At 27.5% G+C, this 18,341-nt stretch overlaps 6 protein-coding genes across 6 annotated transcripts; 3 read left to right on the top strand and 3 right to left on the bottom strand.

Annotated features, from left to right (window-relative positions):
• Window positions 1-3,934: 3,934 nt before the first annotated feature.
• Window positions 3,935-5,053, top strand: EIN_273250 (hypothetical protein; the record flags this gene model as incomplete). Its single annotated transcript, XM_004254531.1, has 1 exon — window positions 3,935-5,053. The coding sequence occupies one exon, from the start codon at window positions 3,935-3,937 to the stop codon at window positions 5,051-5,053; it is 1,119 nt and encodes a 372-aa protein (XP_004254579.1).
• Window positions 5,054-5,452: 399 nt separating this feature from the next.
• EIN_273240 (M protein, serotype 24 precursor, putative) lies at window positions 5,453-6,409 on the top strand (the record flags this gene model as incomplete). The annotated part of the gene is made up of 1 exon (XM_004254530.1): window positions 5,453-6,409. The coding sequence occupies one exon, from the start codon at window positions 5,453-5,455 to the stop codon at window positions 6,407-6,409; it is 957 nt and encodes a 318-aa protein (XP_004254578.1).
• Window positions 6,410-6,557: 148 nt separating this feature from the next.
• Window positions 6,558-7,154, bottom strand: EIN_273230 (hypothetical protein; the record flags this gene model as incomplete). The annotated part of the gene is made up of 1 exon (XM_004254529.1): window positions 6,558-7,154. One exon carries the CDS (start codon window positions 7,152-7,154, stop codon window positions 6,558-6,560), a length of 597 nt encoding a protein of 198 aa, XP_004254577.1.
• Window positions 7,155-7,836: 682 nt separating this feature from the next.
• Window positions 7,837-9,402, top strand: EIN_273220 (hypothetical protein; the record flags this gene model as incomplete). Its single annotated transcript, XM_004254528.1, has 1 exon — window positions 7,837-9,402. The coding sequence occupies one exon, from the start codon at window positions 7,837-7,839 to the stop codon at window positions 9,400-9,402; it is 1,566 nt and encodes a 521-aa protein (XP_004254576.1).
• A 695-nt stretch (window positions 9,403-10,097) lies between these two features.
• On the bottom strand, window positions 10,098-11,622 carry EIN_273210 (hypothetical protein; the record flags this gene model as incomplete). The annotated part of the gene is made up of 2 exons (XM_004254527.1): window positions 10,098-10,167; window positions 10,313-11,622. 2 exons carry the CDS (start codon window positions 11,620-11,622, stop codon window positions 10,098-10,100), a joined length of 1,380 nt encoding a protein of 459 aa, XP_004254575.1.
• A 4,488-nt stretch (window positions 11,623-16,110) lies between these two features.
• EIN_273200 (hypothetical protein) lies at window positions 16,111-17,643 on the bottom strand (the record flags this gene model as incomplete). The annotated part of the gene is made up of 1 exon (XM_004254526.1): window positions 16,111-17,643. The coding sequence occupies one exon, from the start codon at window positions 17,641-17,643 to the stop codon at window positions 16,111-16,113; it is 1,533 nt and encodes a 510-aa protein (XP_004254574.1).
• Window positions 17,644-18,341: the final 698 nt, after the last annotated feature.

The raw sequence follows: 18,341 nt of genomic DNA, 5'->3' as shown, positions 1-18,341 counted from the left end.
TTGATCCTATAAAAGAGAAGACACCATCTTTCAGTTCACTCGTTTAATACACATGCCAAAGAAGGGAGGAAAGAAGGGAGCTGCTGCTGCACAAAAAGAAGCCGCACCAAAGGCTGCTGCTACTGAAAATAAAGAGGAGAAGAAATAAATCCACACTGTGAATTAATTCAGTCTTTGTGACTCTTATTATATTTATTATTTAATAAAAATACCAATTTTCATTAATTCTATTTTTATTTTTTAACATTAAATAATTACAAAAACCAACATTGAGATATTGATTTTTAATGATAAATTGATAATTATTATTTTATTTTAATAATAATAAACTAATAATAAGTTATTAGATATTACATTTTTTATACATTATTTTTCCCATTCAAAAAAACATCGAGTTATTTTCTAAATGTTGTCTGCCTATTTTTAGACCATTATAAATGGAATATTTCGGGAATTTTTTTGAAAAACCCAAAAATCATTGTTTCAATATTTTTCCCAGTTTTTTTCATTTTTACCTAATTCCCGTTTTTTTAAACAAAAATCAATTATTTTTTGTCAAAAAGACAACATTTATCGACTGACTCTATTTGTTAATGATAATATAAAACTTAGATGAGGAATGTTAATTTAATTAATTACTTAATTTCAAAGCAAACTTCATTGAAATTCGTTAAACAAAATTGCTATAATTATTAATAATATTATTAATATAAATGTGTTGTAATATTTTTTATCAACAAACATTCTTTATTATTTTAATCAAATATATTTTAAACAATAGAGTTAATTTGTCCAAAAGTGGTATTATAGCAAAGCGGGTTTTTTTGGGTATAAGCATTTATGAAACTAAAACAAAATTATCTCTAAAAAGCTGTTTTTATTATTTGATTATCTTAAAATGCCCGCTCTTGAAAGAATTAGAACTACCAAACTCTCATGCTCTTGAACGGTTTAGCCATAGTTTAAAAATTGCATGTTTCTTGTTTTTACACTCAAAAACACCTCATTTTCAATAGACCAGTTCCCATTAAAATAAATTGTTTTTTTTATGTTTTTTATTTTGGTTTGTGTCAGGTTTATACATAATCAACTTTGAAAAAAAAGAAATAAATTAAAAAAACTCGATTATCTTTATTGATATTAAAAAACTTGAATTCTATTCAATGTTATTTAAGGCGTTTATCATGTTCTTTTAAATATTTATAAATTTTGCTTTACTTTATAACAACTCTTATTTTTTTATGTTTGTTATTGAGTCAATCAATCATATATATATCACCAACCACAAACTTAACATAAAAGTAATTATCAATTAAAACTTTCACAAAACAAAAGGAGTTCAAAGATCCAACATTATAAGAATTCCCACATATCAAAATATCTTTGATATTTATCAAATGGATTTCTTTTTTTCCACGTACAACAAAAAATACTTTTGAAACAGCCACACCAATCAGGACAAATTAAAGGACACATGTTTTCACTTTCAAGTCCACACCCATTAAAAAAGCCGGATATATAGACATACCCAATTGATATAATCATAGGTATAAATGCTTTCATATAATTCAATTTCACATTATTTGAATCAAATTTCACAACATAACATAGACACAAAGTAACACAAACAAGCACAAGAGGCACAAGACCGACAATTGAAATAAAAAATGATTCATAAAAAAGTACTGTATTTTTAGACTGAAATCTGGTCCCATAACAAGTGTCTTCTCGATCATCATCTTCCCAGTCACATATACAGCAAATGTACGAAAATGTTATAAAAAGGAAGTTAAAAGCCTCAAACAAAATTATTACAGCGAAAAAGAGGGGTATCACAATAAGGCCACTTTCGTATATAAAAACATCTTCTGCTATCAATTTGACTGCCAAAAGACTGAGCAAAGTTATTAAAATTGGACACATAATTACCGACTTTAAAATACCAACAATGGGAGTAAAACACTTTTCCTCGATATCCGAACGTAGAATGTCGTATTTATCTCCACACAATTTGAATGTGTTTAATGTGCACCCACACGTCACACAAGAGAGTAACAAGTGCAATAACAGTGGGAGTAAAACGTACCCAATTGAAAACACTCCAAATGAATGAATCACAAACAAAACAGTAGTACTAAAAACTATCAACGGCACTATTATTGTCGATTTGAGGATTTTCAAATCCGAAGTAAATATCAAGAAAAAGTAGTAGAAGGGCACTGGGGTATTCAAAATTTCAAAGAAGTCATTGACCAATCTTAGTTTTGTGACTAGTCGAACTATTAAGAACCAATAAGTACCAATAAAAATGTCAAGAGAAGGTGGGAGTAAAAGTAGTGAAATATATCCACAATTCACTTGAAGAGTATTATCCAGCGAAAGTGGATATAACACTGAAAATGCAAATAAACATAAAAAGTTAAAAATACCGACGTAGTGATTTGTAAACAAAAATAGAAGTATCGCAGAGACTTGTGATTTAAATATTTTGTTCCATTGATTATGTTTCAATGTATTGTCTGATACGTATATAACTCGCTTACTAAAATTAATTGTTAAATTTTGAATTGCACTTAGACGACCAGTAACATGAGAACCATAAATAGATCTGTATATTGAATCGTCCGTTTGTAAATTGGAATATAAAGAACACGTCTCAGTAATATTTAAAAATGTTCGAATGTCACAATGAGAAACTATTTTCTTCATTATTGATGGTGGAATTTGTTGCATTGGAGTGTTAATTAATATTATTAGTTATTCATTTATAAATATAAAAAACATTGTTTTTGAAAAACATAGAAATAAAAAAAACAATTAAATCAAGTTTTTAAAATAATTTATCAATAAGTTTATATTTATAATATAGTTTTTATATATAAATGATAAATTATAATAACACTCATACTGAATCGATTTTATTTATGTGATTCTTTTGTTTTTTCTTCCAAAAAAAACTAATTACCATTTTGGACAAAAAAAGTCTTTACTTGACATATTCAGCCTTCATAATAAACAGTACCATACATTTTATTATTATCATATTATTTAAATCTATAAAGTCAAGTGGAAGTGGTTAAAAGGAATGAAGCGATTTTTTATCACTTTTATAACTTTATTTATTTTTTAATATCAATTATATATTAAAATGTCACTAACTTATTGTATAAAGTAAGTATAAAAATATTATAAATAATATAACTATTTCTATAACTAAATTACCAATAACACAACAAATAACATAAATAAGTTAAAACCATTTGATAAATAATTTTAACGGTTAAAAGTAAATTAATACAATTGATTTGGTAATAAATTTGAACAAAATAACATGAAAAATATTGCTAAAAAAGTTAAAAAAAAGTCTATAAGTCTTTTTAAAAATAAATGAGTTGATAAACTGCTGTCTGGGACATCACAATTATTTTTCCTAGACGCTCGCTAGTCGCGACCCATCTTCTTTCTTTGATTTTCATTTTTATTTACAGTTATAAATGTTTAATTCATTGTATTTTATCTTTTGATGTGTGTTCGTCAACATGTTTTAAACACATCAACAATGTTTTTTGTTTATGTTGTGTACCATATTAATCGTTTATTTGTTGATCTCAAAATGCATCATTTTTTTGTTTTTAAATTGTTAATTATCAAATTTTTATTATTTTTTGTTTTTGCTTGTAATTTTTAAGTTGTAAAAAACAACCAAACATAATATTTAAATAATGTTAACAGACTAACTTTATTCTATATCTATTATATACTTTTTAATCAATTAAACAAAAAACAATTTATTGTATTATGAAATATTGAATATTAAATATTTTATTTAACTCAAAAAAAAATGGTGTGGAATTTAAATTAATTACACTTTCAAATTTAAAAATTCTAATTTTCGAAATACTAAAAATTCGATAATTTTTAAAACAAACTAAAAATGTTTCATATAAAAAACAGGATGAGGTTGCCCTTTTCCACCACTCCACTTTCGCTTGTTTTGATACTTTCTCCAATGCTTCTTTGTTTCTTAATTTCTTTCCAATTATTTTTCCATAAAGAAACGCTTTTTTACTCTTCCTCACAACGACAATTTAGATCAGACGATGGGTTGTATTATTACACGCCACCACATTACAACGACTCTTCTCTCGACGTTCGGAATTTTGTATATACTGGTGTGTGTAATAAAGTATTCAAATATAAACCAAATAACCGCCGCGACTTGTGGTTAACTGCCGTTGGCTTTCGCGACGAGCTTTACTGGCAGAATATCAAGAAGGACACCCGACTTGCGTTTGGTCTTTCACAGTCTTCCATTCCAAGTGCTGACCGTGTTTCTTTATTATTAGAAGGACTTCAATTTGACGAATTTTACTCAGCAGCGAAACAATATGGCGTCCGTGTTGAGGTTGTAAAATTCACCAAAGATGGACAAGACGCGACACGACGGTTTTTGGCGTACTTAGACTTTCTAAAGAAAAACAAGGGGAAGTACGACCGAGTACTAATCAGTGACCAACGAGACGTTTTCATATTTGCGGACTTCTTCAGCACGTTCTCACAAGACGATTTGATCTTTGCTGCGGAGTGCGAGTATGGTGGAGTCAATTGTATTCGATTTGATGAGATAAATAACTTCAAAGCAATTGAACAAGCGTATGGCGTAGACGAAGCCAATAGATTTAAGAACAACAGATCGATTTTAATTAACGTGGGAACAGTGTTTGGAGGGGTAGATAGAGTAGAAAAGTACTTAGAAAGGATGGTGAGTAATATTGATGAAAAGGAGTGGGGAAGGTGGTATTATGACCAAGCACTTCATAATCACGTGTTTTATACATATTATTATAATAATAAACTAGAAAATATAACAGTGGAAACGTGTACTCAAAGATTCTGTTTCAGAGAGAAAAACACTATTGTATACAACAAAGTAAGAAAAACTCTGAAAACTAAAAACACGGGATGCTCACCTGTATTAAGACATAAAATCGCAGCTAAAGGTTTTTATATTGACGCAGACTGGTATAAAGGAAAACTTAATATCATTAAATAACAATTGGGCGGGTTTGTAATGGACTAAAAATATGTTATTTTTATTTGATAAATTATACTATACTTACTCATTATATAAATAATAAAAATAATATAAAAATTTAATAACACTTTTATAATAAAAAAATCAAATAAAACATAAAAAACAATAATCATTTAATTAACTAATACAATAAAAAAATAACAGTCATATAGAGTTATAATAGTGTTTTTTTAATAGTCAATTTTAAATGAGTTGTTCATTTAATAAAAACAACGTCATTATAAAGATTTTTAAAACGAATAGAACATTTTTTGTTAATTTGTTTTAATTATTTAAAAATAGATTTAAATATCATTAAATTATAATGATTTTTATTCAAATTTCTATTGATAAAGACAAAAACTGTTATAATATCAAATGGCAGAACAACAAGCAAACGTCGAACAAATTGCTAATTTGGAGACAGCAAAAGCAGCGTTAAATGCAGAAATTGCTCAGCTTCAACAAACCAAAGCTAATATAACGGGCGAGATTGATGGACTCAATAAGACGAAAGAAGCAACAACCTCTGAAATCAACACGTTGCAAACAAATAAATGTGCGATTGAAGAGCAGATATCAAATGCTAAAAAAGAACTTTTGGAAGTCGAAGAAGAAATCAAAAAGAAAAAGACACCAGATGAACGAGAGGCTAACATTATAGAACAAGAGAATCATTATTTAGAGTTAAATACAATGTTCGAACAATTAGTTAAACAGAACGAAGAGAATAAAACTATTTTTGAAGCCAAACAAACTGAACTTCAAAAAAGTTTGGATGAGTCTAAAATTCTAAAAGAACATTTAGACTCTGAAAATAATAAATTGGATGTCACAATGAAACAAACTGAAACGTTAAAAAAAGAGTATGAAATCAAAATTCAAGACGCAAAAGACGCAATTGCAAGTTATGAAAAACAAAGAAAAATATATGAAGATCAGAACAAATTGATTATTGCTGCACAGAATGTCCTTCAAATGCAGATTAAAAGGGAAAAAGAAAAATACACTGAAAACCAAAAATTGATCGAAAACAGTAAAATCATTTACCAAAAATTCGAACAACAAAATGAACAGCTAAATAACTTACTTGATAAAACAAAGGAAGAGAGAGAATTATTGAGTAAACAAAAAGATGAATTTGAAAAGAACAATGAAGAAGTATTCAAGAAAAGACTTGATAATGTTAAAAAGGAAGACGACCTCAATCGAAGAGAAAAAACAATCAAATGTGCGGAACTTAAAATCGAAAAGATACCCGATGTGGTCGAAGAGATTAAAGTAGAGAAAGTAGAAAAGAAAGAAGATGTTCCTCCTCCCCAACAACCACAATAAGTAATTAAAAAAGAAGCGCCAATTAAACGAACTGGTATTTAAATTATGTTCAAAAAAATAAAACTCATTTAATACTTCATATATAAACCTCATAATAAAAGAAACTATATTTTAACTATAACAATAATTAATAAATGTCATTTAAAAATTAGACTAAGAGCATCCCTCTGGTGATCATCAAATCGAATCCCAAATGATTTTCACCCAACCACAACTCGGGCTTTCTACAATTTGGATTGTTTTCGTCCATTTTAATGCCCCATATATTATCATAAGGACTTGCTTCGACCAAAACTTTATCTCCTGTTTCGACAAGAAACTTTCGAAGCTCTGGATTTTGAGTGAACTTTTGAATGTTTCCAGTGTAGACTATGACATCTTTATATTGATCCCAAACATCACTATCAAAATTTCTAACTTGCTGTCCAAACTTCTTCATCTGACGTGGTTCAGTACTTTTCATGATCTTTTGATACATTTCATCGTCGTGAAACAACTTCGCTTTATACGCCATCATAAATTGCTCAGCAAAGAGAAAGTGTTGGTTGTTATAATCGAAAGGAGAGGGATACCATTGCCCAAGACATGACTTGTTCACTTCACCTGTTATCTTTGGTTGCCAAAAAAAGACGTATTTATGAGAGCCGTGATGCTCTGTAATGTCACGAAGAAGCCATTCTTTGTTGAATGGATAATGTTTGTGAACTTCGTCAAACACATTTTTCATTTCTACTAACTCGTCCATCATCTTCTATATAACAAGTTATGAATTGTTCTTTAAGAAAACAATAAAGAGACAAGATTCAAAAAGATCTAATAAAATTATTAATTATAAATAAACTATATATATTTTTTAATATTTATATAAATGTATTTATAGTTGACAAAATAATAGTCAGAGATTAAATAATTGGGTTTAAAACTTTAATTAAAAACTATTATTAATATAGATTGAAGCACCTTACCACTTTTTGGTTTATTTTTTTTCACTTTTTTTAACCCGTTATTTTAAAGGTAATCAATGGAAAATACAATTTTATGAAAATTATTTGGTCTCAAAAAATTACTTGGTCAACTGTAATTAAATTATTGTTATAATTGGTTGAATTATAATATAATATTGTAAACAAAATTTTTAATCATAAACTCAACAATTTAAAATTTTAGTATTTTATAATAAATTATTAATTATATATTATAATTATTTCTTGTAATTCACTTAAAATTATTAGTATATAGTTTAAATAAATTAACTATATATTTATAATAAAATTACCATTTAATATAAATTTACACATTAATTTATATCTGAGTTATTTTGATGAATATAGAACAAGACATTTATGGAAATAAAATATATCAAACCAAATAAAACAATCATAATATATCTATAGGAACCCTACTACTTTTTTTAATACTAAATTTTTATGAATCCAGTTTTTGTAGAGGTATCTAACATTAGTCCTTTCTTAACAGAACAACAATTCTCTAATATGTGTCTGGAATTTGACCCATTGATGGCGTGTTTTGTGTCAACTGTTGAAGACCAATTAATGGAATTTGCATTGGTTAATGCAAAGACAAAAGAAAACGCTGTTGCAATATTCCACAAAATTCAGAAAGATAAATTTTATGGAAAACAACTTTTCGCTGAATATACAAACGACGAAATCGGGTGCAAAAAAATAGTAATAAAAAATTTGCCCAAAGAAAGGGAGAAAAACGCGTTAGAAGAGTACCTCAGTGAATTCAAAACCAATCAAATTATTCAACCCAGACTTAGAAAAGCAAAAAACTGTGGTTCTGGTATGATTGTCACCAAAAACGTGGGAATCGCCCAGAAAATTGCGGACAAATTAGAGGGTTTCCAAATAGACGATAAAAAAATGAAAGTTAAAGTTCGAGCGCCACAAATGAAAACTGAAAATGAAAAACCATCAACAGAAATTCCAAATAAAAAAGCCGAAGAACTTCAAAAGAATGAACGAATCGACGAACTTCAAAATGGTGCAAACGTAGAAATAAAAATGGATGAAAAAATGAACAACAAAGTTGAAGAACAAAAAGACGTCATCGAAAATAAAATTAATGAAAACATCGACTTAAATTTGGATTTAAATCCTTCAGACGCAGACGACTTTAATGTTAATACAAAAGAAGTCGATGACCATTATGAAAACATTCAAAATATTCAAAATATACAAAACATGGAAAACACCGAAAATGATTCATTTGAAATAGTTGAATTGGTTGAAGAACCCCATGAAAACGTATTAAAAGACGTACAAAATGAGACAAATGAACGACTACAAAGTTATCTAAAAATGGAAATCCCAAATGTTGTAGAACTACCACAGAAAGTGATTCCAATGGAAATGGACAAATCACAAGATTCGGAAAATTTAACAGTAGAAAGAGAAGAAACTACCCAGCACGAAATTCAATTTGAAAGTTTCGATGAAAATACACAAAAAGATAAACAAAATGAAGACATCAATAGAACTGTCCAAAAAGAATTCAATGTAAATGTGAAAGAAGTCAAAAATAACACGGGAGTTTTAACACAAGAACAAATACTTCATGACTTGAAAATGATCGAAGCAATTGTTCGGAAAGACACGGTTTCAACAGAAGTACAACATCAAATAACACAGACACAACGCGAACAACCAATTTCTCCAAAACCCACAAAACAACAAAAAGACAAAGCCAAACCGAAAAAGTCGAAAAAGCAGATCGCTCCAGAACTTATCGAAAAAGTCGAAAAGAAAGAAAATACACAGAAGGAAATGTCTTTGATGTCTCAATCAGAGTGTAACACTTTACTCAACAATTTGGTCGTTGCTGCAGTCACAAAAATCAAAGGCGAGTTGGTCATGGAAATCAAAAGCGAAGTTGAGAAACAGATTAAGGAGAAATGTCTTCTTACAGGGAAACGAACAAAACCCGTGTCGAAAAGTCATAAACCAGACAAAAGAAAAAATCTTAATTAATTATTTTGTTCTTTTATTGACTTTGATTTACAATGTTCTTTTGAATACAGTAAAAAGTGTCTTTTTGTGGGTTATTATATTTGTGGGTTACGTCTATTTGTGGGTCAATGGACCAATCAAATACAAAACCCACAAATAATTATTTTGCTCTCGAACCTTGAATTTAAGTCCACTCAGATAAATAATATAGTTTTTTATAATTAAAAAAAACTACTATATTTTCTATAACACTGATTTTTAATGGAAAAATTGGTGAATAGAATTTACTTCACAATTCCATGATAAACCCACAAATAAACACTTTTTGAATAATGTCATATATTTTATCAAATATCAAATACTTAATATTAAGTATTTATAAGAGGTAAAATGGCTATACTATATATATTACAGTTTACCATACATTAAAACAATTTTAAAATATACAAAGTGACAAAAGCATTTTGAAATATATCATATTTGGGTTTTCTTTTTTATAATTTTAATGTTTAATTATTATTTATGTCTAACTATACAGGAAAAAAATGCTTCCGTCTTTTTAACCGCTTCCTATCGATTTAATCGTTATAACTAATAATATTATAATAAAAAGTATGATACAAATTACCACCTCGGAGAAAAAAGTCTCCACAAAGCATATTCAACCCTCTTGGTAAACAGTACCATATAATTTATTATATTAATATTATTTGAATCTATATAATTAAGTGGAAGCGGTTAAAAAGACAGAAGCGATTTTTTAGCCCCCCTGTATTATGACATTTACTGGTTTTATTAAAAAAATAAAATCAAACAACAGTTAAAATGTAAATTAAAAAAAAACATATTTTGAATTATCAATTAAAGTGTTTTAGGTTGTTTTATAATTTCATCCTTTTCAAATGTGACAATTCCACAATTTTCAAAACACCTTTCTTCGAAAATTGTAATTGTAGTTGGTATTTTAATTCTCAGTAAAGTACAATTTTCGAAGCACAACAATTTTATTTCTTTCAATCCACTTGGTAGATTAATTCGTTTCATTCTTCTACAACGCGAAAAGCACTCTTTTCCAAGTTCTTTTGTTGTTTGTGGTAGTACAACGTTTTTCAATTTTGAGCACTCGAAAAAACACATATCTCCCATCTTAACAAGTCCACTTGGTAGTTCAATTATCTCCAATTTAAAACACTTTTTAAAACACTTTCGGGGGAGTTCTGTTACGCATTGTGGTATTTTAATTGCACTTAAATTTGTACATTCCTCAAAAGAGTTGTTTCCAATAAACGACAATCCACTAGGAAGTGTAATATCAACAAGTGAACTACATCTTTTGAAACATTTGCTCTCTATACTTTGAATGTTGCCTTCAATGTTAATTGATGTCAAATTCACGCAATTAAAAAAAGCGTATTCACCAATGAAATTTTCGATATTTCTGATTGTCACTGTTTTCAATGCGGAACAACGTGCAAAACAGCATTTTTCAATGTAACTGAGATGATGTGGAAATTTCACCATTTGTAGATGAACACACTTGAAAAAACAACAAAACGGAAGATAAGAAAGAGATTTGGGTAACGACACAGAAGTGAGATTGTTACATGTCGTGAAACACCTTTTACCAAGTAAATTAACATTTTGTGAAATATCAATTGATGCCAAGGCATTACATTCACAGAAACACTCTTCGCCAATATATTTCAGTTGGGTTGATAAGTTCACCGTTTTTAAACGATAACAACAAGAAAAGCAGTTATCTCCAATTGAAGTGACTTGTTGTGGTACGTCAATAGAAGTGATGTTTGCGTTTGTAAATGCAAAAGAGTCAAGTTTGGTGACAGTATTTGGTATGTTCGCATGTTTGAATTTGGCACGGTCTTCTTTTGTGTAAGTGATGTTTTTAAACACAAAGTTGGTGTTTTTGTGTTTTAGTGAGAAAGAGTAATCAACTTCAAACCAAATAATTATTCGAAAAAAATTGATTTTATTGGACAAAACCTCATTCTCTACTCCAAAAATGTCATTTCCAAAAAATTCATCAAAAGAAGACCACATATTTAAAGTTTCAATATGTGTAAAAAAGTTTATTGTTTTTTTATCAATTGGAATTGGATTATTGTGAAACTTTGCCATGTTGTATTGATACTTCTTATTTACTAACTCCAAATTAATGAAATCGTTTAACGTTTCAAAATACTGTGAAACGACCATCATGTGGTACCCATCAAGCAAACTCATAATTCGTTATTTTGTTTATTTTGAAAATTTTTATTCAAAATTAATGATAATATTGTTATAAAATGTAATGCAATATAAATGTTTTAACATTAATAATTAGTTACAATATAAAACTACATCGTTTTAACTCGCCGACGTACCTAATCCCCAACAAACCAATACTGTTAAAAAGAGCAGTGTTTTTGTTTTTTTGAAAAAAATTATATTATACAGTGTAGTTCAATTATAGTAAAATGAAAATGGAATAACGAGTTCAAATCGTGAACTAATAAACAAATAAATTGTGAAAAAATGAAAAATAAATATAAAATTTTATGACAAAAACGTAAAAAATGGCAAAATAATAATACTGGTAAAATGCAATAACATTTTTTTAAACAAATAAATATGTTTTTATTCATAAAACAATAAAAACAATTGGTTCTGAGTTGAAAATGAAATACAAATTGCAAAAGATACATGAACACGTCAATGATAATTAATGTAAACATATAAAATTTTTGTACATAATAGTCTTTATAAAAAATATAAACTTTTCATAAAAACCAATTATATTCACTGTGTATTTTCAGACAGTACAACTTAGCAAGATTTTTTGACAATTTTTGTCTCTCTAAAAAATATTTTTATTATCTCTTGGTATTTACAATAAAGTGACTAATCTCTTGAAGAGTTTTTATCAAAAGAAATTAAAATATAACAAGCAATCATTAAAAACAAATTATAATGTCAAATCTATAATTAATTTAATAACAATTTCCCTCCACTACAAATTATCCACATATTTTTATATTGTTGTCTGACTTTTTGTCAAATATATGGACTGTTTAACCAATTGTTTGTTGTTGACTCTTGATATATTGATGTATAAAATTACACATTTTAATAATCTATTGAAAGGGGTGTTTAAAATGAATAAAGTAAACCACAACTATATTTTTAATTTTTCAAACAACAAAAAACCAAACTTCTTTGTCTATCAATGCCATTTTATTGATTTATTTGGTATATATTTTTAATTTTTGTTGTGTTTTACGTTATGCGTAATTTAGCTTTTTTATTGTCAATAACAAGGTATACTTTATTATAATTATTCTTTATATTCGGGTTGCTTGATAATCAATTACAGATGCATCGCTGTCTGCAAAAGTAATGCATAATGGATTCGTTTTATTATTATAATATTTTACAACTATTTCGACTCTATCATTTTCACTATGGCACAGAAGCACCTTATTCAATGGAAATAACAACCACTGTTATCAATTTGCGTCATTCTCTGAACATAACCAATTATATTTTTTATTAAGACTATTATTATTTATTTGTTTTGTCAAACAAAAAATATCAATTTTCACTTTAGTTATGTGTGCTTTTTATCATTTTCTTTAGTTTTTATGAATACTTTTCTCAGAGTTGGCAGAAAATAGTCTGTCTCGATAAGATTAACTATATTTTATTATAAACAACCATTTTTATTAATTATTATTTGTATTTTTTATTATTATTAAAAATTATAAAACTTTCGAGCAGGACACAAATTCAATTTAGATATTGAGACACCTTTTTGAAATTAAATACAGAAATTGAATATTTTAAAACTATAAGCATCTACCATAATCAATCTCAGTTGATTTTACACATTGACACTTTAACATAGAAATTGATTGGTGGATTGAATGTGTGATTTTTTAAACATTCACTGTGTTTTGTGGACTTCTTTAATATATTTTAAAGTCCAAATTTGTTGTTAGAAGTTAATTGTTTCTAAATGCTACATTTAAATTTTTTATTATTGAATTGTGTTGTACTTATTAAATAATTAATCAAATGATTAGTTTGATAACTATCAAATTTGCTTTCTTTTATACTTACTAAATCATCATTTTCAATTTTAAAAACAAACATCAAGTGGTCTCAATTGACCGTTATTGTATCAAAAAATCAATTTTATTAACGGGAATATAAAAAAATTCAACCATTGTTTGGTTTTTCAAATATTTTTAATTATTTTTTTTGTTTTTAATTAATGTTTTTTAAATGATATAAAATGTTTTTTGAATTTATAACAATAAATATTATATTTTACTATAATTTGCTAAAGCCGACTTTTCCCATCAACTCTTTATTATTTTGGTTGTAATTTTTGTTATGTTTTGCTTTCAAATTTTTATTTAAAAAATAAATGCACAAAACGATTTTTTGGTATAAAAAATAAAAAATTATCCAATTATGAAATTTACAGTGAAAATACGTTTCAAAATGAAGGGAAAATAGTTTAAAAATGACAGATTTTATTTTAAAAGGACAAGATTTTTAATAAAAAGGATGAAAATCATAAAAAGTGATGGAGATTTGTTTTAAAAAGGACATGTATTTTTATTGAAAAGGACAGGATTTTTGATAAAAAGGACGATTTTCGAAAGAAATGACGATTTTCATGAAAAAGGACAGGAATTTATTATAAAAAGGATGGGATTTTTGTTAAAAGGATGGATTTTAAGAAAATGTGACAGCCATTTTTTGAAAAAGGATAACATTTTTAACAAAAAGGATCGATTTTTTAATAAAATATAATTTATTTCCGACATTTTCCCGATTTTACACATAAAACACAAACAATTTGAAATTACAAGTCTTTATTATATGCTTTTGCACAAATTTCATTGAGACATCTCTCCATCGACGCTATTACTTCAGCTGGTTAAATTAAATCCATTTTTTTCAAGAAGATCGCCAAGGCCAGTCCAAATACGTATGTCATTTTCTACACGCCTTTTCCAAAACCCCAAAACAGTTTCTATCGGGTTGAGTTCATAACTGTAAGCTGTATTATAAACAATTGAATGATGAATGTTAGTAACAAGTTCCCTCAAATGGATGTGTATAGTACAATTGTCACACCGAAACACTGCTGAATTGTTGTTGTCGTCATAGTGTTTCATCAATTCCATGAAATATATATTGAAAACCTCTTCATCACTTTAATTTGACTAACATATTTTTGACAGCCTTGATTTTAATACCAAGTTCTCCACTGTAAAACACATCATCTTTAGTATCCGCATTAACTATGAAAAATTTAATCATATTGAATTTGTTTTGTATTGTTACTTTGTGATAAGGTCTTTTGGCTTGGTTTATTGATTCTGACCGAGCTTTGGGTCTTCCCCTTTTTCTTTTGGTAGCTTGGGGAAGAATGAAAAGTGTTTTAGATTCAACCTGGCGCTGTTGTTCATTCCATTGGATAAGTGGTGGATTTTCAATAAATTCATTCCTTGTTATCGGGTCTCTGGCGTCGATAGAAGTCAAAGATTGTGACATTTAAATCAATTATTAAGATCAAGATTAAAATTGCGTTAAAACACTCTTTCTTATTATGATTTAATTATTCATTATCAGTTTTTTTTTAAAACTTGATTATGGTATTTTAATTGTTTGTGTTTTATGTGTAAAATCGGGAAAATGTCGGAAATAAATTATATTTTATTAAAAAATCGATCCTTTTTGTTAAAAATGTTATCCTTTTTCAAAAAATGGCTGTCACATTTTCTTAAAATCCATCCTTTTAACAAAAATCCCATCCTTTTTATAATAAATTCCTGTCCTTTTTCATGAAAATCGTCATTTCTTTCGAAAATCGTCCTTTTTATCAAAAATCCTGTCCTTTTCAATAAAAATACATGTCCTTTTTAAAACAAATCTCCATCACTTTTTATGATTTTCATCCTTTTTATTAAAAATCTTGTCCTTTTAAAATAAAATCTGTCATTTTTAAACTATTTTCCCTTCATTTTGAAACGTATTTTCACTGTATATATTATTTGTTTTTATTTATTTTTTCGGGAAAATCACCTAATAATATTTCAAAATTATTTAAACAGTTTTGGGACAATTTTTTGAAAAACTGTTAAAAAGAGCAGTATTGGGTTGTTGGCGAGTTAAGCTAGCCTTATGGGATTTTTTAAATATAGTTAATTTTATCATATTAATTCTACAATTAATAGTTAAGTATTAGAAACAAGAGTTGAAAAAAAAATCTGATTGATGTGGACCATATCAATCAGAATTTTTGTTTTTGAATTTGTTCCACATCATGTGGAACAAATCTGAAATATAAAATTAGTATCAATAATTTAATTCTAGTTAATATAATAGAAAAATTTAAAATAATCCCAAAAGGCTCGCTTGAGGGAATTTATATTAAATGTAACTATTTTCACAACAACATGGAAAATAAAAAACATCTTCGGCTTTTATTGTTCTTATTGTTGTAAATTGTAAAATTATTTAGAATTATTATAAAATTTACCATCTCAAACAAAAAATTTCACAGAGTATATGAGCCTACATACTAAACAGTACCAAACATTTGTTCGTTTTTACATTATGGTTATTATTTGTTAATTTTAATTTAAATACAATAACATTTAAATAACATTTTAGTAAATAAAACATTTTTATTAACAAATAATAAAAAAGCCGAAATTACAAAAATAGAGCCAAGAGAATGAGGAATAATAATGAGAAGATACTAAAGCCATTGCTGCGAAGATTGATAACCTTTTCTTTGACACATTTTCCTGATGTAGAACATTTGAAGACATCAAAACAAGTCCCACATGCCGGTCGACATTCTTTTGTAAATGGATTTGGACCATCTTCAATTGTGTCGTTATCAAAAGTGAGACAGTCTGTACGTTCACAATCGAATGACATACTATCGCAATCTGGTTGATCAACATATATGTCGGATCTGATAAGATGAGATGTTCCAATCGAAATTTGACTTCCCTTTGATGTTCCAAATACAAAAGCAATTGTGTTTGAAAACAACATGATATTTTTGCTAAATAGAGCTCTTATTTTTACTTCACCAGAAGTTTTGTTGATTGTCATTTTGGTTTTCAGGTTCTGCTCGGTGTATTCAGAGCCCACTTTGTCGGTTTGTAGATAGTTTTTGGTCAATATTAAATCGGCTCTTTTTAACTCAAATCCTTCTAAATTGGTGGTTCTTAATTTGAAAATAAACTCTCTAAAGTCATTATTCATTAATATCTCAATTGAATAAAAAAATGACAATTTAGTTTCAGTTTCTTCAATGTTTAACACTATATTTGCAAGTGCAGAGTCATATATTTTCCCCAAACCATCCATTTTAGTATGTAGGATATACCACTTAAATAACATATCGTCTTCAAATGTACTGCCTTCTTCAAAGACTTGCGTTTCAGTAAAGAACTTACATTTTGGTATTTTGTTTTGTTCAAATCTAACACCCGACACGTATCTATTTCCAGTGGCCAAATTGATGTTATCAATATTAATATTTTCACTATTTAAATCAATCAGTGAGACATAGATATTTTCGTTGAACAAAGGAAGAGTAAAAGTGTCATCAAGATTCTTGTTATAATACAACAATTCTTTCGTCGAGACTCGGCCCAATGCCAACATTGATTGCACTTTATTGGTATTCACTATTTGTACATTTACTTCAGTTTCGGTTCTGTTTAAAACAAAAAGGGTTGGTGTTGCAGATATTCCAATATCACTGAATGATACAGTCACTTGTGTCATATCTTCAGCTTGGTTTACAAAACCACCAGTTAAAGAAGTGAACAATTGTGGAGTAACACTTATAAGTCTCTCCTCTTTAACAACAGTTAAAGTTGGTCTTTCATAATTTCGGTATCCAGCTATCATACAATTCATTTGACTCTGTGAAGGGCCAATGATTTGAATCCATTGCCCACATCTGTTTACCGTTTCTGAGGCTTTATGAAGGAACATCATATTTTCATGGATATAACATGCCAAATCCAAATTCAATGCAAAAATCTCAGTCTTTGAGTTTGGTATTCGATCATAACAATCCCACGATTTTGCCAGGTATTTCTCATTTGTATCCATATCAACCGCTCCAAAGTCGATCATACAGACTTTTGTATTTTTATCTTGTGATTCTACGAGTTCAAACAACGATGTTATAAAGAGCATATGAATGGATGTGATAATCATTTTGAATGATTTATATAAAAATGTGAGTTTATATACCAAACAAATAAGCGGTTATTATTTAAAGGGGTTAAACTGAAATGGATGGTAAAAGAAAATAATGATATGTATTTATTATTTTACATTTTCGAAAAATATGTGCGAATATTGATTATTTTTTATAATAAAAGATTAATAAAAAATATTTTGAACCACAAGTTTTAACTCAACAAGCAAATATAATTAGTTGTAAAACTGATAATATTAATTGTTTCCAACAAGATAAGATCCTTAATAACGAAACATGTATTTAAAATTAAAAATAAAACTGAAGCATTCATTTATTTTTGGTGAATAAGAAAAGAAACATCTTTTATGATGGATTGGTTGAGTTCTTTAATCTTTTTAATTTAATTGAAAAAAAGAGTTTGATAACAAAATTGAACAATATTCTCGACATCTTTCTTTTGTTTAATTTATTTAATATACAAATCGTGTATTTTTATAGTGGCCAAATTATTTGGATGTCAAATTTATTTAAAACTAAAATAAGTCAACACCCACTTTGAAATAAATTATTTTTAATAAAAAATAAATGAAATATAATTAAAATAAAAAGACAAACTAAAACTCTTTTTTCATCAACAAGTTTTCATTTTACTTGGACAACAAGTCTTTGGTATCCATTTAATACATTTAATGCAAAGTTGTTGTTATAACAA

The sequence above is a fragment of the Entamoeba invadens genome (assembly GCF_000330505.1).
Source record: "Entamoeba invadens IP1 unplaced genomic scaffold scaff_1105074725195, whole genome shotgun sequence".
Classification (NCBI taxonomy): Eukaryota; Evosea; order Mastigamoebida; family Endamoebidae; genus Entamoeba; species Entamoeba invadens.
The sequence above is the reverse complement of the archived record's forward strand: the minus strand, read 5'-3'. Positions and strand labels throughout refer to the sequence as shown.